The sequence below is a fragment of the Emiliania huxleyi genome (genome assembly GCF_000372725.1).
Source record: "Emiliania huxleyi CCMP1516 chromosome Unknown EMIHUscaffold_15, whole genome shotgun sequence".
NCBI classification, from domain to species: domain Eukaryota; phylum Haptophyta; order Isochrysidales; family Noelaerhabdaceae; genus Emiliania; species Emiliania huxleyi.
Genome location: NW_005201092.1, coordinates 584,135 through 607,204, shown reverse-complemented (window position 1 = coordinate 607,204; position 23,070 = coordinate 584,135). Strand labels below are relative to the sequence as shown.

General features: G+C 67.0%; 5 protein-coding genes across 5 annotated transcripts; 2 read left to right on the top strand and 3 right to left on the bottom strand.

Moving 5' to 3' along the window:
* Positions 1 to 1,644: 1,644 nt before the first annotated feature.
* EMIHUDRAFT_449326 (hypothetical protein) lies at positions 1,645 to 3,858 on the top strand. The gene is made up of 13 exons (XM_005786647.1): positions 1,645 to 1,667; positions 1,742 to 1,826; positions 1,897 to 1,989; positions 2,062 to 2,103; positions 2,171 to 2,292; positions 2,372 to 2,416; positions 2,498 to 2,578; positions 2,690 to 2,745; positions 2,804 to 2,876; positions 2,951 to 2,990; positions 3,048 to 3,172; positions 3,246 to 3,285; positions 3,362 to 3,858. Exons 2-13 carry the CDS (start codon positions 1,793 to 1,795, stop codon positions 3,787 to 3,789), a joined length of 1,179 nt encoding a protein of 392 aa, XP_005786704.1. The 5' UTR covers positions 1,645 to 1,667; positions 1,742 to 1,792; the 3' UTR covers positions 3,790 to 3,858.
* A 2,496-nt stretch (positions 3,859 to 6,354) lies between these two features.
* Positions 6,355 to 8,968, top strand: EMIHUDRAFT_98675 (hypothetical protein; the record flags this gene model as incomplete). The annotated part of the gene is made up of 3 exons (XM_005786646.1): positions 6,355 to 6,620; positions 7,336 to 7,709; positions 7,866 to 8,968. The coding sequence occupies 3 exons, from the start codon at positions 6,355 to 6,357 to the stop codon at positions 8,966 to 8,968; spliced, it is 1,743 nt and encodes a 580-aa protein (XP_005786703.1).
* A 2,117-nt stretch (positions 8,969 to 11,085) lies between these two features.
* Positions 11,086 to 12,180, bottom strand: EMIHUDRAFT_201975 (hypothetical protein; the record flags this gene model as incomplete). The annotated part of the gene is made up of 3 exons (XM_005786645.1): positions 11,086 to 11,196; positions 11,377 to 11,670; positions 12,091 to 12,180. 3 exons carry the CDS (start codon positions 12,178 to 12,180, stop codon positions 11,086 to 11,088), a joined length of 495 nt encoding a protein of 164 aa, XP_005786702.1.
* Positions 12,181 to 12,558: 378 nt separating this feature from the next.
* On the bottom strand, positions 12,559 to 13,439 carry EMIHUDRAFT_201974 (hypothetical protein; the record flags this gene model as incomplete). Its single annotated transcript, XM_005786644.1, has 3 exons — positions 12,559 to 12,672; positions 13,081 to 13,329; positions 13,410 to 13,439. 3 exons carry the CDS (start codon positions 13,437 to 13,439, stop codon positions 12,559 to 12,561), a joined length of 393 nt encoding a protein of 130 aa, XP_005786701.1.
* A 275-nt stretch (positions 13,440 to 13,714) lies between these two features.
* Positions 13,715 to 19,088, bottom strand: EMIHUDRAFT_449324 (hypothetical protein; the record flags this gene model as incomplete). The annotated part of the gene is made up of 5 exons (XM_005786643.1): positions 13,715 to 13,732; positions 13,815 to 17,741; positions 17,925 to 18,173; positions 18,297 to 18,531; positions 18,601 to 19,088. The coding sequence occupies 4 exons, from the start codon at positions 19,086 to 19,088 to the stop codon at positions 14,007 to 14,009; spliced, it is 4,707 nt and encodes a 1,568-aa protein (XP_005786700.1). The 3' UTR covers positions 13,715 to 13,732; positions 13,815 to 14,006.
* Between the last annotated feature and the right edge of the window lie 3,982 nt (positions 19,089 to 23,070).

The following is a 23,070-nucleotide window of genomic DNA, read 5'->3' as shown; positions in this document are numbered from 1 at the left end:
AACGCGTGGGCTCCTAGGCGGCGGGGCGGCGGTGGGCCAAGCGGATGAGGCACATCGAGACGCTGCGCAAGAGGAGCGCGCACAACGAGGCGCTGCCCCACGCCGCCGCGGGGCCGTCGAGTCCGCGCATGTGCTCACCCGTGACGGGCGGCTGAACAGGCGCAGTACCAGGCGCTGCGGACCGTCGCGGAGCTCGCGCACCGCAGGCACGAGAGGGGGCGCTGGTGGCTAGTGAAGGGGCAAGGAAAGGAAGGGGTGGTGAGCCGAGAGAGTCGGTCCGTTAGGCACGAGGGCGTGGTGCTCGTGCAGGGGCCGCCAGGCACCGGCAAGACGACCACACTCATCGGCCTGACCAGCGCGCCGCACCTCCGGCCCGGGCAGCCGGAAGGGGTTCCGAGAAGGTTCGCGGCTCATCGCATAGGCCTGATCAACGTGCTCCACAACGGCGCGACCCAAGACTACTACGAGGCGCTCCTCTCCGCCTCGCGCCGGCTGGCCGCCTCCACCCCTTCCCCCCCCCCTCCGGGCGGCGGCGGCGGCGGCGACAGCCGCGTCGACCGCCTCTCCGCGGCAGTTGCTAGCATCGCGGCGAGCGGCGCGCCGGCCGCCTCGTCGCTGCCTCTGCCGTCTGTGCCGCGCGGCGGCCGCATTCTCGTCTGCGCGCACTCGAACGGCGCCATCGACGAGCTGGTGAGCCGCATCGTCGGGCAGCAGCCTCCGTTCCTCGACGAGTACGGCCGGCAGTACACCCCCGCCGTGGTGCGGCTCGGCTCGCGCGGCGCGCAGTCGCCGTGCAGCCTCGACGTGCTGGTGGAGCAGCGCGAGACGGAGGAGCCGCGGCCTCTCCCCAGGAGCCGGCTGCTCTCGAGTCGAGAGTGAACGAGTCCCCCCACCCGCTCGGCTAGGTGCGCCACGCGACTTTTGCCCAGGGCGGCGCCGACCAGCTTCGGCAGGCGAAGTGGCGAGAGCTCAAGGAGCACGCGAGACACGCGGCCGCGTGCGCCGCCGAGCGAGCCCGCCTCGAGGGCCACGCCCTCGACCTCTCGCGTGACGACGCCGCCGAGTCGAGCTTGTCCTGCCCTGCCTGCGGCTGGTCCGCTGGCTTGGGGATCAGGCGCGGGAGGCGGCGCACGCGAGGGGGGCGTGAGCGGCGTCTCTTCACAGCCGGAGGCGTGAGCAGGCACGCCGAGCACGTGGAGCAGCGCAAGGGCGAGGCGGAGGCGGGCGTCATCTGCTCGTACGACCGGGCGGGATCCGAGTGCCGCACCGTGCCCACCCCGACCCCTCCGTTGAAGCTTCCCGGAGCCTTCTTGCAGGCGGGCCGCGAGTGCCACCGCGTTCTGAACGCGCTCGCCAACTTGCCCAAGAGCGCCGAGCCTCGCGGGCGAGCCCGCTCCGAGACGCGCGCGCTGGAGGCGCTCGCCCCTTCAAAAGGCGGAGCGGCCGGGAGCCTTCTCGGAGCCTTCTCGGAGCCTTCTCGCAAGCTTCCTGTCAGGCGCTCGCGCTCGCCGAGGCGGAGATAGTGTTTTGCACCATGTCTGCCGCGGGCGAGAAGGCGCTGCGCGAGGCGCCGCCGCGCCGCCTCGAGACGGCGCCGCTCTCGTCGTGCCCTCTCCATCCAATCTCGGCCGATCTCCGCTGAGTAGGTTCCCGGCGGCTTCGAGACGGCGCCGCAGCGCGATGCAGTGGGAGGAGCGCCGAGTTCGCGCGAGATGAGCCGAGGCTGGCCCCCCGAGGCTAGGTGCTGCTCGACGAGGCGGCGCAGGCCACCGAGCTCGCCGCCCTCGTCCCCATGTCCCTCGGCGCGCGGCTCGTCTGCCTCGTCGGCGACCCCGCGCCGGCTGCGCGCGGCCGTGCTGAAGCCGGCCCCTGAAGGTTCGAGGAGCGCCCGAGTAGGAGACCCGCGCCAGCTGCCGGCGACCGTCCTCTCGGAGGCTGCGAAGCGGAGAGGCTACGCCCGCTCTCTCTTCGAGCGGCTCGAGCAGCTCGGCCGCTCCGCCCCGCTCTCTGTCCACATCGCGCGTGATCCGCCGTTGATCGTGTTGACCTAAGAACGAATAGGCCGCCCCGTGCTGATGCTATCCACGCAGTACCGGATGCACGGTGCAGACCGCCAGCTCCCGAGACCGCCCGAGAACTCCCGAGACGACCCGACCTCGCCCGCTCCCAGGCGCGATCCGCCAGTTCCCGTCGCTCCACTTTTACGGCGGGCTGCTGCGCGACGCCCCCTCGATCACGCACATGATGCGCCAGTGCCCCGGCACCGAGGGAGCCGCGCCGTCGCCCCTTCCCGTGAGGCGTCCCCGGACCTCTCCCGGACCCTTTCCCACAGGCTCCGAGGGGGGCGCGCCCTCCTACCTCAGCGGCGCAGCCGGCTGCCAGCCGGAGCGGCGAGCCGGTGGCGGCGGCGCCGTCGGTCGGCTGGCGCCGCACCTCTGCAGCCCTGTGAATCGCCACAGCCGCTAGACTCGCAGCTGCCTGGGCGTTTCACCCGCAGGCGCCCTACCTCTTCTTCAGCCTGCTCGGCGGGAGGCAAGACGCGTCCGACAGCTCGCGGTCGCACTCGAACGAGGGAGAGGTGTGAACAAGGAGGTGTCTAGGAAGTGTCTAGGAAGTGTCTAGGTCGCACTCGAACGAGGGAGAGGCGGCGGTCTGCGTCGGCCTCCTCCTCGCGCTCTGGATGCGGCAGGCGCGGCAGCCGCACGGCTGGGGCGAGCTGTACAAGCGCGTCCTCCGGCTCACGCCGTGCCCTCACACGACCCACGGGCCTTGGCACACGAGCCATCTGGACAGCGTGCTGCAGGCGCGTCGTGCTGCTCACGCCGTACACGCGCCAGCAGAGGGTGCTGCACAGCCTGCTCGACCGGGTGTGCGAGGCGCTCGGCTTACCGGCCGACTCCTCGTGCTGCCGGGGAGCGGCGCCTCGATCACGCACTCTGGTGCCGAATAGGCGCTCGACTTGCCGGCCGACGGCGCCTCTCCGCTCGACTGTCGGCGCGCCCTGCAGGGGCCCCTCCCACGGACACGCCTCGCCTCTCGCGCCCTAGGCGTCCTCGTCTCGTCGATCGACGCCTTCCAGGGGCGCGAGGCGGACGTCGTCATCCTCTCGTGCGTGCGCGCAGGCCCGAAGCAGGCCTCCATCGGCTTCCTCAAGGACGAGCAGCGCCTCAACGTGCCGCCCCTCTCCGCTCGGCACGGGGCTCTCTGCCGGAGGAACCGAGCGTCGAGGGCGCGCTCTCGCGTAGGTCGCACTCACGCGGGCGAGGCACGCGCTGTACGTCGTCGGCGCCTCCGGACTCGCACTCCCCAGCGTGCCACCCCCTCCACCTCCCACTAACGGCGGGCGGTGAGTCGCAAACAGGCGCCGAGGAGTCGCTCTCCGACGGCTCGAGGGACTGGCGCGCGCTGCTGGAGGACGCGCGCCGGCGCAGCTGCCTGTGCAGCCTCGGGCTGGCGCGCCAGGCTGCAGAGGCGGCCAGGGCGGCGCGGGAGGCCGCAGGGCCGGCCCGGGCGGCGAGGGGCGCTGCGGAGGCGGCGGCGGGCAGGCTGCGTCCGCAGGCGGAGATGGCGGCGCAGGCGGCGCGGGAGGCGGCGGCGAGTGAGCTCAGGCAGGTGTCGAACCAGTTCAAGCGGCTCGCCGAGCTGCTCCTGGCCAAGATCCCGGAGACCCTCCTCGACGGCACGCGCGAAGGGGACGCCGCGCCGCGGCCGCCCCAGCTGACCGAGCTGCTGCCGCTGCCCGGCCGCCCCGGCCTCAACTCGCCGCAGAGGACGCCACTGCGAGCTTAGGCCTTGCTGCGTTTTTGCTACGTACTAGAAAAGGGTGAGTGCGCACGACACGAAAGTGCCCACTCTTACACCAGACAACGAGATCTCATGACACGCACGACCTCATGACACGAAATACCGGATCACGAAACACGTGAGGCGCCCCGAGCGCCGAGGTGTGCACAGTGCAGGGGCAGGTGGCGCGGCGCGGTAAAATAATGCGGGTATAGCAACGATCACGCAGAGAGACGAGAGCAGGGCAGACCCAGGGAGGGGGGAGTCGGAGCAGACGGCATCGGCCGCCGAGGGATGTAGTCGCAGGCTATACCATGTAGTCTATAAGTCGACTGGTGTGTGTCGTCGTGGTTTCGTATTAAGAATACTCACTCACTCACACTCGCGAGGCAGTGATAGCCGTTGAGGAGAAAGGGCGTAATACATCGCGGACAGCCCCGGTATCCGAAGCCTCTCGAGCTTGCTTGAGAGCTTGAGGTCGGCCTCCGCCCCGCAAAATAACCCCTCCGTCCACGTGGCAATATCTCCCGCGTGCCGAATCGGCGCGAGAGGGGGCATCCGCGGGTCAGGCGGGGGGGGGGGCTCCCTCCTGGATGATGATTCTAGTTCTTCCCTCCATAAGATAAGGCCACCTCGAATGTGCATAGAGGTGGTCATTGTACATTGTAACTTCGACTGGCCTGCAGCATCGAATGAGCCGAAACGAGGCACGAGGGCGACGCACTTCGTACGCTACGAGGAGATACAATTAGGCAAGGCAGCTGCGCAGGTGATGGTCCTGTTTGCAGAGAGGGGAGTCAAGGAAGGCCAAGAAATCACATGGTCATATGGGGACTCATACAGGAGCCACCGCAAGGAGATGGGATACAGGGCGGGGACCAGGGCGGATCCGAACGCAATAACACCCCAGCAAGCGCGGACGGCATTCGCGAGATACTGCAAAAAGATAGACGTGACGAAGGAGGAGCTAGCGTGGAACTTTGGATGCATATCGGCAAGCCAAAATAACGAGCAGGAGGCTGTCCTGGTGCGTGAGCTAATCCTGAGCAACAATAAGCGACTGTACCACGGAGCACAGAGCGCAGCAGACAGGACGGCGGCGACGGCGGACATGGCAGAGACGAGTGTGAAACAAAGGGCGGCGGGCATGGAGGGCGGTAGCGACGGGGATGGAGACGGTGACGGTGGCGAGGGAGAGGAAGGGGGTCCATTAACACCAGACAGCGAGAGGGGCAGGGAGGAAAGGGGGAGAGAGGAAGCCAACGCGACGTGCGCAGAGGATGAGGATATAAACTGGGACGACGCAGCGGAGGGGATAGGCGAGGGAATCGAGGGACCGGAGGGCTTTCGCGACAGCGACGATGACGACGAAGAAAGGGGAGGGGACGGAGGGGCGACACGCAGGAGGAGCGAAATCGCTAACGGCCCGAGCAGAGAGGGCGACGGCGGGGCACGAGGGAACAACGGAGACGCTACCGATGACGCGAACCGAGGCACGGACGCCGGCGGGGACGGGGAGGGCGACAGCGACGTCGAGGTTGACGCACCCGTATCGAGAGCGCCACCCAAAAAGGGGCGGACAGCCATGGAGGTCTCCGAATGGAGGGCGAACGGCACGATGCGAAAAGACAGGGCGAGGCGGATGGAGAAAGAAGTGCCGAGAAGGCCATGGTGGAGGGGAGGGACGGGAGGACGAAAGAAGGGCGAGGAGGACGAGCGGCCCGCACAGACCGCGAGCAGACAGCGCCTGCTGGCCATTTCGAGACATTCGCCAAGAACGCTAGCTACATGGGAGGGCTTCGTGAAGGATGGATTGAAAAACATTCGAACAAAGAAGAGGCGACGGGAGGAACCGGCGGAGGATGCAGTGACGTGACACACACACACACACACACACACACACACACACACACACACACACACACACACACACACACACACACACACACACACACACACACACACACACACACACACCGCTCACCCACGCGCACTGGGCCTTGCACTTTGAATGCCGTGGGGCTCCTGTCGTCAGACGTGGAGACGCGAGGGTTGCCCCCCCTTGCCCCACCACCTCGTGTGTGTGGAGAAGTTTACCTTACCTTGCCTTACCTTACCTTGTACATTGAGAGGGGAGTCCTAGAGACTGAGGGGGTTGGTCGTTGGAGGTTATTTTGTCTGTTACTGGCACTGGGCCTGCTCCTTCGGGGGTGGTGACCAGGGTGGTGTAGACTGGTCCTTCCCGCTTCCCTCTTAGGTTTGCCACACCAACACACGTTCGCTTGCGCCTGTGTGTTGACAACCGGTTCGGGGAGGGTCGGCCCGCGGGCAGATCCTTTGCGCGCCTAACCGTGAGGCGTAACAGCGGCCCCGAAGGGTATCCTGACACGGTGACCGGCGCCGCCCCGGAGGGAGGACCTTGTCGTAGCGTCGACATCCTGCCTGGGTGTGTGCGGTCTGAAGTAGGCAAGGGTGTCTTGGGGAGGACACGAGGGCGTTTCGACACGGTGGTGAGGTTTGGGGTGATCGGCTTTCCGTTTCAGCCAAACTCAAACGTGCTACCAACCGAGGATGCATCCATGCGACGCCGCCGCCATGGTAGGAGCACGGGGGGCCGAGGATACAGTCGCTCGCAAGGAGGGCTGCACAAAATTAGTAGGTGAGGGCGGTGACGGCGGCGACGACGGCGAGGAGCGATCGCAGGCTGCAGCTCGGGGCCGGGCCACCGTGTCGGCGTGGGTGTCGAAGAGGGCGAGGGCAAAGGGCGGCAGGACGACGCAGATGAGGCTGAGAGAGATCGGCCACAGCACGTGGCCGACAAAGGGGAGATCGGGTCGGTGAGTGCGGTGGAGATGGTCTCACCGGTGGGGTAGCGGCAATAGCGGGTATGAGCTTAGCGGAGCTGAGCGGGATCGTGCGGTCGATGTGAGGGAGCAGGTTGAGGGCAAGAACCGCGTAGAGTGTCGACATGATGGTAATGGAGCCAAAAATGGCCCCATCAAGCCCCACTCGGAGGGGAGAGGCGTCACCTTCTCCCACCATACCGCTCACGTCTGCCCCTTGTGCCGTCTTGGTCGCGCCCTTGCCGTCGAGGCCTCCGCGGCTCACCCACTTGTGCCACGGCTGGACGTCGCGGAGGAGGTACGAGGGCACGAGGGCGCGAGTGTGACACAAGGTGTGTGCGCGCGCGCTGCGGAGTGCGGTACAATGCGAGAACGAGAAAGCCAAAGAGATAAAGAAAATGAAGACCCGAGCATAGGCCGGGGGAGGACAGACAAGTCACAACCTTTGCAGGCTTTGCAAAAGCGAGGCGTAGGGGGCGCATCGCGGCGCGGAGAGGGCCTAAAGGGCGGCGAATTCTTTTGCGCGGCGACGCCGCGATGGTTAACCCTCGCTCGAAGCATGCTACAAGACACAAATTCCTGCTTCAAACGATTGGTCAAGACCCTCCGCTCGGCGTGGGGCATGATCAGCGTGGGGCAGGAGCCGACCGCACACCTCAGTTACAGTAACCCAAAACAACCTGACGTGGCTGCGGCAAACATTGGCAAGGGGCACAGGCGCCTCGGCCGATTTGAAGCTTACGAGCTCGCTTTCGAGCAAGGGCAAGGACGGAGCGCTCGGCTGGAAGGGGGCGTGTGTTCGCTTCGGCAACACGGAGCCCGGGCTGCTCAATTTGGTCAAAGGACGCGGCAAGTACTCGCCGTCGGGAGCGACGGCAGCGGTGGTGGCGGAGGAGGAGGAGGAGGAGGAGGCGGCGGAGGCGGAGGAGGCGGGGGCGGAGGAGGGTGCGGACGCCCCCACGGGGTCGCTCGAGACGCGGCTGCATGGCGATTACCGCTTCGCGCGGGAAGAGGATGGCGACCTGCGTTTGTTCGATTTCGAGACTTCCGGAGGCTTTGGAAAGGATGAGGAGGAATTGGGCAGTGCGCAGAAAGAATTATTTTGCTTGTCGTGCCAGTCTCCTCTACGACGCGGCCAGAATTCTTTTGCGCGGCGCTTCCATTCGCTCTCGGCGCGCGCATCGGCGCCTGTCAGTCGAAGGATGAAGCACGCAACCAGAGAGTGCCTCTCTCGAGAAGGCACCAGCGCCGGCTCGGCGCGGCTGCCGCCGAGCGTGGCCTCGCGCACGTACCTCTACGCCTTTGTCGTGGCGTCTGCGCCCGAGCTCCTCGCCCACTTTATCCATCATTACCGCGAGCTTGGAATCGATTTTGCCGCGCGCTCGCGCTTGATCGTGGACCCTGCGCGTGGCGATGAGGCGACGGCGGCGTTGGCGCGCCGCGAGGCTGCGTCCTTTGCCCTCCTGCGCGAGGCGGGCGTGCCTTACTCGAACAATACGCAGGGCACGTGGTCGAGCAAGCTCAAGTCCGTCCTCGTCAACGAGTACCTCCGCGCGCTGCCCGCGGACGCGCTCCTCATGTACCCGGACCTGGACGAGTTCTTTTCGCTGCCCTGCGGCCTCGAGGCGATGCTGCCGCCCGATGCGCGCGTCAACCTGCAGGCAAAGTTCGTCGACCGGCTCGCGCCGCACTGGGCGTGCGCCCCGCAGCCGCGCCTCGTCGGCCCCTCCGGCCGCAGGCCGATCGCCACTTCCATCCACGCGCAGTTCCCCGTGCAGTGCGACGTCGCCGCGTTCCTGTCGTCCTCCCAGTCGTCGTCGGTGTCGCTGCTCGACGCCAAGCGGGTGCTCGTCTCCGCGCGCGACGCGCACGGCCGGCTCGTGCAGTACCGGACGGCCCACTCGGTCACGTGCGTCACGGCGGCGGGCGAGCCGGACGCGGCGCGGGCGGCGGCGAGCAAGGGCGGCCGGCCCTCTGCCTGCAAGCTGTCGCAGCCGCTGAAGACGGCCGAGATGCCGCGCATCGCGCACTTCCGCTTCAGCCACGAGGGCGTCGCCCTGCTGTGGCGCAAGCTCGACCGCTACCAGAGGAACAAGAGGGCTGCGGCCGAGGAGCCGCGCGACGGCGGCCGGCGCAAGGACGACGGCACGGCCCTCAAGCTCTCGGGCCGCTTCGCGACGCACGTCAAGGGGTACGCAGAGCAGTGCAAGCTCTTCAGCGCCTCGGGGGAAGGCGACGTCCGGCCGAGCCCGGCGTCCGACGGGTTCTGGTTCAGCAACAGCTCGATCGCCGGCATCCGTGCCACATGCCGCCGCGAAACGGCGGGACTTGCGCAGTGCTGAGATCTTGGATGTAGCTTGTAGGGTCGCCGCTTGCATAGCTAGGGTGCCCACAGGACCCAAAAGAAAATAGGTTTCCCGGCAAAAGAAAAAATCCCTTCGCTCGCGGTCTCCCTCTTTACTTGTGACTTCGACACTTTGGCAAACGGGGTTCTTTTTCTCGCGATGTCTGCCTCGCCGCGCCGCCGCTCGCGCCGCCTCGCCGCCGCTTCCGCCGCCGCCCCCTCGCCAGACACGCCGCCGCCCGCCCGCCTCCTCGACCTACCCACGGAGCTCGTCCTGCGCGCCATCTCTCGCTGCGACCCCGCCGACATCGCTCGCGTCGCGGCCGTCTCGCTGCTCTTCCACGCCTCGCTTGCGCTGGAGGGCATCCGCTTGTGGGCGCAAGAGCGCGGCTTCGAGCTGCCGGCGCAGCCGGAGGGCGAGAGCTGCGCCGTGCGGTGGCTGTGCTATTCTGCGCTGCTGTGCGAGGCCAACCCGCCGGCGAGGGCCGCGGCAGGCCAGTATCACAGCGTCTTCATCGACGGCGAGGGGCGGCTCTCATCGTGCGGCTGTGCGCCGGATCACGTTCCAGGCCTTCTTGGCCACGGCCAGGGCGTGCCGCGGCTCAACACGCCGACCCGCCTCCCCTCGACGCTGGGAGGCGAGCGCGCCGTGAGCGTGTCGGCTGGAGCATTCCACAGCCTCGCCCTCACCGCCGGCGGCGCTGTCTGGAGCTGGGGCAATGGTCTCTACGGCAAGCTGGGCCACGGCGATGAGCAGGACCAGCGGCAGCCAACGAAGATTGCGGCCTTGGCTGACCAGCGTGTCGTCGCTATCTCGGCCGGAGGTCTGCACAGCCTCGCTCTCACCGCCAACGGCGCCCTCTGGAGCTGGGGCGATGGAAGCTATGGCCAGTTGGGCCACGGGGACGAGCAGCACCAGTGGCAGCCGAACACGATCGAGGCCTTGGCTGGGCAGCGCGTCGTCGCCGTGTCGGCTGGACTCGAGCACAGCACCGCCATCACCGCCGATGGCAGCGTCTGGAGCTGGGGCGGTGGAAGCTTTGGCAAGCTGGGCCACGGCGACGCGCAGAACCAGCTGCTGCCGAAGAAGGTCGAGGCTTTGGCTGGCCGGCGCGTCGTCGCTATGTCGGCTGGAATCGCGCACACCCTCGCCATCACCGCCGACGGAGCCGTCTGGAGCTGGGGCAGTGGAAGCTTTGGCAACCTGGGCCACGGCGACCAGCAGCGCCAGCTGCTGCCCAAGAAGATCGAGGCCTTTGCTGGCCAGCGCGCCGTCGCTGTGTCGGCTGGAGGCTTCCACAGCCTCGCCAGCACCGCCAACGGCACCGTCTGGAGCTGGGGCTGGGGAGCCTCAGGCCAGCTGGGCCACGGCGACACGCAGCCACAGCTGCTGCCGAAGAAGGTCGAGGCCTTTGCAGGGCGGCGCGTCGTCGCTGTGTCGGCTGGACGCGAGCATAGCCTCGCCACCACCGCCGACGGCGCCGTCTTTACCTGGGGCAAGGGCGAATGCGGCTGCCTAGGCCACGGAGAGGACCTGTCGGACCAGCTGCTGCCCAAGAAGATCGAGGCGTGGGCGCCGGGGCAGTGATGAGAAGGGCGAAAGGGTGCACATGACTGAGCGAGGCGCACGATCGAGGCCTGGGAGGTGTCGCACCCGCACAGGCTGCGCGTGCAGCACACGCTGACGCGAGAGCCGGCGGGGTCCAGCTGGACGAGCCGCCGCGGCCGCATCGACGCGGCGTTCCTGCGCGAACACTTGCCGCCGCCCCCGGCCGACGTGCTCACATCATCTTTGTCTGCGGCCCACCGGCCATGTGTACGACGCTCTCAGGCGCCCGCACCGAGCCGGCGCTGAACGGCCTCCTTGCCAGGCAGCATGGGATAATTACGTACGAGTATAGTGCCAGCCAGGTGTGGTGAAGTTCCAGCGGAACGGCTGTCGGCTCTAGAACACGGCTTTACTTTTGAGCACGTGAAAAGAGTATCGCACACAAGTGTGTCGCACACCAAGTCGGGCCCGCAACGAGATCGACCCTCCACCGCGCTCGAGCACACCTTTTTGCTCTCACTGAGGCTGACGCCCCGCCCCGTGGTGCGATGACTTTGTACACACTCTCAGTCGCGGGTCCCTCCCGCTGCCGCCTCCGCCTGCTGGCGCGCCTCGCGCCTCGCGCGCTTGGCCTCGTGCGTCGCCGCCTTCGCCTCGACGCCGTCCGCAGTCGGCCGCTGCAGCACCGGGATGTACTTGCCGCCGCGCGCCGCTCCCGCCTCCTCCCCGCCCGGGCTGCGGCCGCCCTCGGCAAGCAGCTCCCCCCACGCCACTAGCGACGTGCGGCCTCCGCCGCCGCCGCCTTCGCCGCCGCCAGCCCCGCCGCCGGCCCTGTCGCTTGGCGCCGGCCGTGCCACCCTGGCGCTGAGCAGAGAGGAGCGCATGGTCAGCAGCATGGCGGAGCGCAGCGTGGCCGCCTCCGCCTCGCGCCGCCACAGCGCCGCCACCGCCGAGAGGGACTCGTCGGCATGCGGCGTCCAGCGCAGCCGCGCCTCCGGGTAGCCGATCGAGTGGAGGAGGAGCGGCGCGTCGGGCGCCATGTCGTAGCAGGGCCGGGCGGGGCACTGCTGCACGTCGAGCAGCGAGTCGACCAGCGACGGAGCCTCGCGTCCGGACCCGACGAGGAAGAGAGTGGCGACCATGCACCGCACCTGGAGCGGGAGGGTGGGGTCAACAAGCGGGCTCATCGCACCTACTGACGACTCGCGACGGGCCACGCTGCCGCGCCTGGTGCCAGAGAAACGCAGACCCGTCGATGACAAAGACCCAAGGAGCGAGCGGGCACTCGTCGTCGTCGTCGGCGGCGGCGGCCCCTGCCCGCCCCTCGCCGGCGAGGCCTGCCCGCCCCTCGCCCGCCCCTCGCCTGCCCGCCCCTCCCACGGTCCCTGGAGGCGGTTCGACTGGCCGCACCTCGAGGGCGGAGATGCGAGATCAGCCGAGATGGAGGGGGAGGTCTCGCCGAGAGGGGAGGGGGGGGGGGGGGGGGCTCGAGGGGAGCGGGCGTCAGGGAGGTGTGCCGAGATCTGGCCGAGATGTGGCAGAGAGGCAGAGGTGGAGGGGGGAGGCCGCACCTCGAAGGCGGAGATGCGGCGCACGAACGAGCTGACGTTCGGGTCGAGCTTGCAGAAGTTGCGGTAGTCGTGCTCGCCTGAGCTCACCATGAGTCAACCACCAATTACCTCGGCTGCACCCTCGGCTGTCTCTCGGCTGTCTCTCGGCTGCCTCTCGGCTGCCTCTCGGCTGTCTCTCGGCTGTCTCTCGGCTGCACCTCGGCTGCACCTCGGCTGTCTCTCGGCTGTCTCTCGGCTGTCTCTCGGCTGCACCTCGGCTGCACCTCGGCTGTCTCTCGGCTGTCTCTCGGCTGTCTCTCGGCTGCATCTCGGCTGCATCTCGCCGACGAGTCGGCGCGCAGCATCGCGCATCGCTGCGATGTCGAGCTTGCCGCGCGCGAAGAAGTAGTGGTACCTGCTCGTCACCCAGTGTGCCAACTAGTAACCGACGACGAATCAGCCACCACGGAGGCGTAGCGCGCGACCTGCTCATCCACACGCCCTCCTCAGCCATCCCTCTGCCCGCCTCGCCTCAGCCGCGGAGCAGCGGCCGCGGCACGTCCGCGACGTGGCGTCGAAGCGCGCCGAGAAGTCCGCCGCCACCTATCATAATAATAAGAGTACGAAGAAGGAGAGAAGAAGAAGAAGAGTACAAGTAGTCCGCCGCCACCTAAAACAACAATCACGATTAAATGAGAATAGAAGAAGAAGAAGATGAGAAGAACAGAGCTCGGCCGGCGCCGGAGCCCACGAGACGACCCGCACGTCGGGCGGCAGCACGCGGTTGAGCACACGCACGTAGTCCATCTCCCCCGCCACCACGCCCTCGGCTGCCCCGCCCTCCCCTCCTCCTCCCTCGCAAGCTGCCCCCTCCCCACCTACTCCCTCGGCCGGTGCAGCCGCTACGCCGTCGCCGGACGCCGCCGCATCGCCGCCGCCCGCGCCGCTCTCACCGCCCGCCGCCGCCGCAGAGGCCGCCGGCGGAGGCTCTGCCGCCGGCGGAGGCACCACCGAGGAGCGGACCCGCAGCGCCACGACCTGGCCGAGGGCGGAGACGCCGCGGTCGGTGCGGCCGCCGCGCGAGAAGCCGCAGCTGTCCCGGTCGGCGATGAGCCTCGTCTTTGTGAGCGCCTCGAACAGCACCCCCTCCACCGTCTCGACGCCCTCAGCGTACTGCATGCCGTGGTAGCGAGTACCGATGTACGCGACCCGCAGCGCGACCCACCGCTGGCCGTACCGGCTCATGTCGAAGGGCCGCGCCTCGCCGCGGCGCTTCTTTCGCCCGGTGCTCGCGCCGGGCGCCGCCTCGGCCGGCGCGGGCTCCAACGGGTGCTTGGCACCGGCGCCACTCTCGCCTGCAGCAGGCGCATCGGCGCGAGCGAGGAGCTGGTCAGCGGACGCCAGCAGGTGCACGAGCTCCTCGCGCGAAAGAGATGACAGCCGGTCGCGTCCGCCTGCCAGGAGCTTGCGGGCGGACGAGACGAGACGGCTGCTCATGGGGTTGCTAACACTGAAGAATTCGCCTTGCGTCTTGCCCGCAACCCGACACCGATCATCCGGCCCGCTGGGTGCGCTTCTCGACTTCTCAGCTCCTCGGCCCTGGATGTGAGGTTAATAACTGCACTCCAAGTGCTCCAAGTGCAGTGCGTAAAAACCAACACTGTTGGGGTATCCCAATATTTATGTATGTAAAAAGGAGAGCGCAAAGATTTCGTCAGGGACGGGGAACTGGAAACGAATCGGAATAACACAGAGGTACCGACCACACGCGGGAGCCGCCTAATGAATTCACGACTTTCCCAGTGTGCTCCGCGCGCGCCGCTCTCCAACACAATCTTGCAGTAGACAGTACACACACAACAACCGCTCTGACGCGATGGCAACCCCCAAACCTACACGGATCTGTCTGCGCAAACCGCGCCTCGGGTTGACTCGCTTCAGCGGCGCGCCTTCTTCCAAGCCCTCTCCGCCTCCGTTGGCTGCTCCGGTCGGTGGTGGATCTCGGCTCCGGTCGGGCGCGGGGGGGGCACATCCGCCGTGATGCGGTAGCTCGACGGAGACGTCCACTCCACGCCGTCGGTCGATCTCGGGACAGCGAGGCGGGCCTTGGTCGACGCCTCGGCCTCGTCGTCGGTCGTGGCGAGGAGGTGGACCTTTCCCTTGGCGTCGCTGAAGCGCACCTTGCGGTCGTCGGCAAAGAACCACCACTGCGCCTCGTACTCGGACGGGGTGATGGTCGAGAGGTCAATCGGCGTGCCGTCAGCCTTGTCCGAGTCGGCGGTGACGATGAGATGGTGCGCCGCCGTCGGCAACTCCTTGTCGCGCTGCGTCACAAGGATCGGCGGCAGCTTCTCGGCGCTCGGGCGCCAGATGCAGAAGTCGAGCTTGTAGTGGCACGCGAGGTGCCACAGGCAGAAGAGGTCACCAGGGTAGTTGCCCTTGATGAGCGCGATGTACTGCTCCTTCCAGTCCGACGCCGGGGCCTCGTGCAGGAAGCCGGCGACCTTTGCGTTGCGCTCTTCCTTCTTGGCGCAGTAATTCAGGACCTGGGCCGCGCAGACGGCTCGCAGCTGCGCCGCCGCGTCGTTCAAGGTCAGGAGGCGGCTCTTCAGCGACTTCTGACCCCACGCGAGCTTCGCGACGGCGTGGAAGAGTGAGGCGTACCCCTCCGTCTTCATCTGGCACGCGCCGAGCCGGTACTTGGAGAGCATCTCGGCGCTCAGCGCGTTGAGCTGGGCGACGGACATGTCGCCGCGCAAGAAGTTCTCGGAAGGATGCCACCACTTCGGCGCGTCCTCGCGCACGAGCGAGAGCGCCGGCATCTTCTGCGCCGGACTGCCAAGGTTGGCGCCACTCCCGGCCTGGCGCACGACAGCCTCGCGCAGCCGCCGCATGTCAACGTGCCGCGCCGCCGCCCTGCCGAGCTCCTCGGGATCGGACTGCTTCTCGAGCCGCGTCCAGAGCGAGTGCAGCGCCGCGTTTTGGCGGCGGAAGTCGTTGATGTAGCGCGAGAGTTCGCGCCGCAGCGCCGCATTCGACTTCATCTGGTCCGTCTGCACGATGTGCTGGAGGAAGGCGCGGAGCAACTGCTTGATCAGGCCGCCGCCCATGCGCTTGCGGCCCTCAGTCAGGTCGGCCATCAGCAAGCCGAACTGCGTGACCGTGAACTTGGACAGCGTCGTTGCGAGCTGGTGCCTCCACGCCTCGCGCGTCGTCTCCAGGTTGTTCTCGATGAGGGCGTGCACCTCGCCGAGGCTTGATTGATCCGTCGCCTTCTTGAGCACCTTGTCGCGCAGCGCCGTGACGCGCTCTTTCGCCGCGAGCTTGTTGAAATACGCCGCAACGTCGCCGTTCTGCAGGTCGACGGGCGGCGAACGCTTAGGCATGAAGAAGCACTTGATCGAGAAACGCTCGTCGAGCAGCGCGTGGACGTCGCAGGTCATGAAGCTCTCCTTGAGGGTCTCGACGACGACATCTTGCGTGTCGACGCCGTTCACCTGCAGCGCCTGGTCGACGGAGGAGACGAGCAAGTCGATCACGAGCTCCTTGAAGTCCTGCAGGAAGTCGTGCAAGATCGACTCGGGCTCGTCATTAGCGAGCTGCGAGAAGTCGACCCGCACAAGGCTGCGCGAGCCGAACACAACCGGCAGGATCTCTTTGCCCTTGAGGAGCCCGTTGTGCTTCGGGTCGATCGCCATCATCGCCGTCGAGTAGTGCCTTAGGCTGTTCTTTAGCGTCGGCCACGACTGCGACGACCGCTCCTCCGCCCTTGCGAGGAAGTCCGCGATCGCCTCCCCCTCCTCGACAAAGTTAGCGACGAGATTTTCGATCTTGCTGCGGTACCCTTCGCCAAAGGGTGGCGGGGATGGCGACAAGGGGGGCGACTGCTCCGTGAGCTCGAAGCCAACGGGGGTGCGGCGAGGGAAGAGGGCGGTGTCAATGCGGCCCGTGGTGTCGAGCTTGCGCAGCTTTTCCCTCAAGTCTTCCACAAGAGTCCCAAACGGTCCCGTGAGCCGGTTCGCGCCCTTGAGCCAGGACTGCGCCATCTCCACGAGCTTCGACGGCAGGCCCGCGTCCGTGTGAGCCGCATCGTCGAGGCCGCTCTGAAGCTTCTGCAGCAGTTCGGGGATCGTCTTCGTCACGAGGCGGCCGAGCTCTCGGACGTAGTAGTCGCGGTTGAGCGCGTCGAGCACGCCCGAGAACCAGTACATGTTGGAGTGGGAGAAGACGCCCTCGGCTAGTGCCTTGTTGTCCGCGTTCTTCTCGACGAACTCGGTATGCAGCTTGCATGCTGTGTGCGACATCGGGTAGATGGCGCGCATCGGCGTGCTCGCCACGATCTGCGCGATCTCCTCCTCGGTCCGCGCTGGCTCCTGCCGATTCTGAGCGGACCTGTTCACGTCGCTCAGCATCTTCTTGAACTTCTTGCGCGTGTTCTCCTCGAGCGCCCGTCGCGTCTCGGCCTCCGCCTCCGTGTCGATGTCCGAGATCTTCAGCTGCTGGCTGAGCTCGCGGTTGAAGAGGAAGACGAGCTTGAGCGGCTCGTCGGCATGCAGCGCGCGGGCCAGCAGGCCGCTGTCCTTCAGGAGCTTGACCGTGTTGTTGTCGCCCGCGATGTCCCGCTTGAGCACGACGAAGACGGCGCCCGCTCGTTCGATGCCCTCCCGGATCTGGCGCATGCTGCCTGGGTCGGCGTCGTTGTTCCCGGGCAGGTCGATGAAGCCACAGCCGCCCTCGAGGACCGCCGCGGGGACGAAGAGCTCAACCGTCTTCGCGACCACCCGCTCGAGCCGCTCATCATCGTTCATCGTCTCGAGCACCTCGTGGATCTGCTTGCGGTCGTGGTGCAGAGACCGGCCCTCGCCGCAGTACAGCGTGTGGGGCGAGCTCGTCAGCTTGAGCACCGCGTCGCAGACCTTGACCTCGCTCCAGCTTTCGGGCAGCTCGTCGGCCGCCGGCAGCTCGTCCGACAGCTCTGGCAGATCGGTTGTCTGGCCCTGCGTCACCTTGAGGAACGTGTGCCACGCCTCCTTGAGCTCGTCCTTCTGCTTCTCGTTCTCGATGTCCTCGGGGTCGTCGTCGCCGAGCTCGCGCCGGATCGCCACGAACAAGAACGCCTGCTGCTTCAGCTCGGCAACGGTGTACTTGCTCACGAGCATGTGCACGCCGCCGCCGTAGCGCACAAACGTGTGGATCGCGGTGGTGGCGTGGTCGTCACGGCCCGTCGGCAGCAGGAAGTGCGCCTTCTTGAAGCTCGGCCGCATGTGCCCGGGGCTCTCGGCGTACGAGCGGAAGTCGTTCTCCAGCTGCGCGATGTCGGCGCCCGCCTCTGCCGCCGCCGCGTCGTCGTGTTCGAGAACCACGACCTCGGTGCCCTTGGAAGACAGCAATGTCTTGTCGGCGATGAGCTGCGCGAGAGTCGGCGGGTCGGCCTCGGCGGTGGAGAACAACTTGTTGACCGCCTCGAGCACGTAGCCCTGGTCGAGGCGCGGCTTGTACGCGTTGTCGTCCTCGAGCGTGTTGTAGATGGCGACGTCGACGAGCGTGCTCTTGCCGACGCCGTTGTCGCCGAGGCACACCGCGTCGAGGCCTGCGCCGTCCACGAGGCGGCGCCGGTAGCCTTCGAGCGGCTCGGAGTAGGAAGAGAGGTCGAGCTTCTCCGGGATGTTCTCCTTGCTCCACCTCTCCGTCTCTGCACTGGGCGGGGCGGTGGATGGGTGGGTGGGTGGGTGCGGCGCGCCCGCGGTGGCCAGGGGGGTCGGTCGCGGTGGCTAGGGGGGGCGGTCGAGGCTGGCAGCGGCGTGTGAGCGGTGGCGGGGTGGTCGTGGGGCGGACGTACCGCTGATGGTGGTGACCGTGTCCTTGAGGCTCGTCTCGAGGTCGTCCTTAAGGTCAGGGAGCTGCGTCTCGTCGGCGGCGAGAAGCGCTTCCTCCGCGTCGGCGAGCACCTCCGGGTCGGACGACACGACGGCCTCGGCCGGCTCCGCCGCTGCCGCCGCCTCGTCGTCCGGCACCAGCGCGTGGTACGAGCCCCCAAACTCGGCGAGGCGGAGCGGCTCGACGGTGCGAGGCATGTGCTTCGGGTTGACGAGCAGGACGTTCTTCTCCGACGCGGCGCCGGTGAAGACCCAGATCGGGCGCGAGAGCAGGACGCTCGCCGCCGCCAAGAGCGCCGTCGGCGTCGGCGGGTCGTCGTCGTCGTCGTCGTCGTCATCGATGATCGCCACCCGGCTCGGCGACTTGCGCTGCGCGCGCTCGGTGAGCGGGTCGACGCAGCGCCGCGACACCGCCGATATGGCGGCGCTCTGAATCTCGTTCTGCGAGATCTCTTGCTCGAGCCGCCTCGCGGCCTGCGAGACGGCGTCGAACAGGCTGGATCCAGGCGGCGCTGCAGGCGCTGAGCTCGAGCCGCCGCTCGCAGCGACGGCGACGACGCGGCGCGCGAGTTTGTGCTCTGCGAGCCTGTGGGCGGGACGCAACACTCAGCGCGGAACTGCGGGTGGGCAAGGAAGGGGCGGGATGGCAGCACACGTCTGGTCCAGCCGAGCGAGCTCCTCGGCAGAGCCCGCCTGGCCGCAGTGCATGAGGTAGTCCGCCCCGCCCATCACGCTCGCGTCGGACACGAGGTTCGGCCCCCTCAGCGTCATGTCCTGGCCCGTATAACGCTCGCAGTGCGGGCGCTTCTCGAGCCACGCCTCCGCGCCCTCCTCAGTCGGAAGGCTCCGCGTCGACACCTTCTTTTGCGTGCGCGTGTTCCACATCGCGACGCGAGCCTCGCCGCGCCACTTTGAGGGCGGAAACTCGCCCGTCGCGATCACGCCGTACAACACCTTTGCCAGCCCCGGCCCGATCTTGGCGACTGAGCGCAGGTCCTTCTCCGTCGCTTTGCAAAGCTCAGCCTCCGTTTTGAACGCCTCCTGCAGGCTTGCCTGTCTCTTCGGGCCGAACTGATCGATTCTCCCGAGCCTCCGCACGAGGTCGGCCGACGGCGGCGAGATTGGCGACGTCGGCGGCATCATCGGCCGACTGGGCGGCGGGACACCAAAGCGGTCGTGTCGCGGTCAGCAGCCCCACAATTTTTCTTTTTTTTGAGAGCGCCTTCGTTGTTAATAGTACAAACCCAATGGTCCCTTGCGAGCGGTCCGTCGTTGCAGTCGCACACGCTCACACGCCACGCCGCACCGCGCGCCCACCCGCTGCCCCGCCCAGGCGGGAAAGAGAGGAGGAGATGGGACAGCGAAGGAGGAGTACGAGCACGTATGGGAGGGTTCAGTAATGCGTCACGCTGCCCGGCGTCTCTCACTTTCCGGGACAGCCCCGCCCTTTCGAGGCGGGAAAGTGACGGCTACCCCGTACGCGCCTGCTGCTCTACTCGTCGCCGACCGCCCATTCCCCCCTCCTCGTTCCCCCCTCGAATTCTCCGGACCCCGACAAGCCGCCCGACGTTGGGCCTCTGCCCCGCACGCTCCCGCCCCTTCTGCCCCTCACACACACCCAGGCCCGACATGCACATACAAGACAAACCCGGCGTCCTGCTCTCAAAAGAAAAGAAAAAATGGGAAGGAGGAGACCAGCGGGGGAGACTCCCCGCCTATGCAACACCCCAGAGAGGGGCTGCCATCGCCGAAGCTGTGCCTAAGCATAACTCCCAAACCCGCAGCGGCCCGGGGGGCCTTGGGGGCAGCCTGCCGGACCGCTGTTGCACGGGGCCAAGCACCAGAAGATGAGTGGAATTGATGGATTGGGCCGTTGTCCGTGCCTCCCCTCTATACGTCAGAGTGGGACCTACGCCGCGCCGGGTAAGGGGCGCGCCCGGTCCTCGACGGAGCCGCGCGCCCCAAACGACCCAGGCGGCGAGTAGTCGTCCTCGAACCGTCGACTCGTAGTCGCCCGTGGTCAGCGCCCCTCCTCCCTCGCCCGTCCCTACTCATACTGCACCCGAGGCGCCCGCGGCATCTCGCCGCCCATCTTCGGCCACGCGTTGTAGTCGAAGATGGCGGCGTTGCGCCTCGCGACGATGGTCGAGTGCACTTGCAGGAATTTTTTCTCTTTCTCATCTCGAGATACCTGGTTGTCTGCTCTATTTATCCTCCTTCTCCTATGAGCTCGTATGCCACGTCGCCGCCTGTGTTTGGGTTTCTATGTTTGCGATTTGGAATTTGGTATTTGTCCAGCTCTTTGTTTATTTATTTATGAGACCTCGAGAGAAGGCCGCCCGCAGGTCAAGCCAAGTTGGCTTTCTTTTGGCGGGCAATTTTACGAGCGAAGGCGGTCCACACACACGATAAGAAAAAGAATTCCGCGTGGCGACACTGGGGTCTGGGCAAAGAATTTTACGACGAAGAAAATGCCCTCTCCCACCAGCACGCTGCACGGGACTGGCACTAACACAGAGCCTCCGCCCGTCGACTTCCCCTCCTCCATTCCGTCGCCCGCAGCGCAAGGGCCAAGGCTCCCTCTGGGTTATTTATTGTGAAATGCTCTCCGGAATCCCGCGCGTCGTCATCCAGCGGCGGAACCCGTTGGCTAGCTCGGGCGTGAGGGTCGCGCGGCGCGGCGCGCGTTGGGCTCCGACGTTCCCCTCAAAGAAGAGGGGGCCCTGGTCGGTGATCATCGCGTCCCAGCCGACGCAAGTGAGCCACTCGAGCTCGGACGCGTCGTGCGCCGCCATCGCCTTGAGGCAAGCCTCGCGCGCGCCGGGGACGCGCTGCCCCACGAGCGGCGCCGCCATCGAGCAGAAGCCGGGCGCGTACCACGCGGCGGGCGCGACGAGCGTCTCACTCGCTGCGAGCGACGGAGGGGGCAAGGCAGGGGAGGGTGGCGGGCGCGCGGGTTGGGCGGGGCGCGGCTGCGCTGTGCGGGGGCGGGGCGGGGCGAGGGGCCAGCGAGAGGCCAGCGGCGGGCCTATATCGACGAGGTAGCCGGCCGTGGCCGAGTGGGACGTCCAGGAGGGGCAGTCGGTCCACAGGACGAGCGAGAGGACCTGGGGAGTGTCTCCAGTGTCTCGGGAGTGTCTCAGAAGTGTCTCGCCACAAGACGAGCGACAGGACCTTGGCGCCCTCGCGCGTGCGCAGCGTCACGATGTCGAGCGAGTGGACGGCGCTGAATCCTAATATTGAATATAATAATAATAATAACACGAAGAACAATAATGTCGAGCAAGTGGACGGCGCTGTATCCGTCGCTCGACACGGACGCCTCGAGCCCCGCACATGGCTGCACCATCTCGCACAGCACCGCTGGCCTGCCCGCGTAGCGCGCATCTCCGCGCAGAGCCGCCTCGATGTCGCCGCGCGTCGCAAAGTCGACGCCACGCTTGAAGACGAGGTCGCCTAGGACAGGCCCGGGGGAGGTCCGGGAGAGGGTCGAGGAGAGGCGGGGAGGCTGTCTCGTGCCGCGGTCGCCGATGCCGAGGTACGAGTCGGAGATTTTGCAGACGAGGTCGCAACCGCCGCTCTCGACGCCGCGGCCCACGTCGCGCAGCGCGTGGCCGTCCCACGACCCGAGCTGCAGCGGCCTGCGGCGAGGAAGAGAGGGATGCGGCGATGAGGAGGTAGGGGGGGGAGAGAGAGCGAGGCAGCGAGGACGAGGACAGCGCGGAGGCTGCGGCCTGCGTGCTCCAACGCCGTCAAGCAGGCCGTACCAGTACTCCTTTGTGCAAATGGTGTAGTGAAGAGTGTGGTCGATGGCGACGCGGTTGTCGCCGAAGAGCACAAAAGCCGCCACCCAGTCGGCAAGCGGCCTGAACGCGTCGTAGATGATGGCGGCGGCCTTCGACGGAGGTGGTTGGTACCAAATACACGGCTCCTCGCCGAATCGAGGATCCCACTCATCCTCCCTCATCACAAACTGCTTCAGCCGCTCGCCCCACGCAATCGCAGCGAGGACCGCCGGCGTGACCGGCAGGAGGAGCGTCATGGCCGTGCCTGTGAAGCCGCCGTGCCAAAGTCGGTTGTACTGCAGCGCGAAGCGAGCCAGTCGCAGCGGCTGGGTCGCGAGGCAGTAGCAAAAGAGAGCAGTCGCAAGTGCAAGGCGACTGAGCATGTCGGCGGTGCTGTACCACCCAGCGGCCGGCGGCCTCGCCTCGAGCTGAGCATTAAACCCCCACGGCACAGCTCGCATCTTGCAGCAAGGCCTCCACTCAAATTGATCTCACGCTAAGTACAAAAAGAATTTAAGCAGTTGATCTTGGCACGGCAAAACAGAAGTCTCAACAAAAACAAAATAAGTTTTTCGTCAGGGTTGCCCGGCCGGGTTGCTGCGCAAATCTCGCGCTGCGCTAGGCCCAGAGCGAGTTCGCGCTGCGCTAGGCTCAGACGGCGTGCGTGCGCGGGCCGCCGGGGTGAGGACCACCCCACCTAGACCTTCCCACGCCCACCTCCTTCGGGCTCGGCAGCTTGTCGGGCTCTACCTCAGCCCTCAGCCGAAGCTGGGGCCGGTCCCGTAGGCCGTCCGTAGAGCCGAGAGAGCCCCCGCGTCCCGATGAGCGATGAATTCGCGGGGTCGGTCCTCGAGGGTCGGTCGGCGCCGTCGGGCGGTCCTCGGGGGCTCGCGGGGGGTGGCGTGGGAGCTGGGAGCGCAGCATTCCCAGCCCTTGAGGGCGGGTTTTGATTAGTAGAACAGTCCCTTGTGTCGCTGGTGCGCTTGGTCCTTCTTTGAAGCTATTTATACACCCTCACGCTGGAAGTGGCGAATCGATGCGAGCGCGCCGCGTGCTCAACGCGCGGCGCGCTCGTATCGACTTGGAGTCCAATGCGCGCAGCGGGCGGGTAGCACCTCGGGAGCTCGCTCTACCCGGGATGCGGAGAACTGCCCACAGGAGCGAGAATGTTCGACGGCGAGAATCTATCTGCCGCGTCTGGCGTCTGGCGCAAAAGGTCGCGCAGTCGTCCGCACCTGCGGAGGCCGCCGCAACTGGCTAAGGTGTGGGTGTGGGTGGGTGGGTGTGGGCGGTGAGGGCGGCGGCTAGAGGGCGAGGGGCCAGGGGGGGGGGGGGGGGGG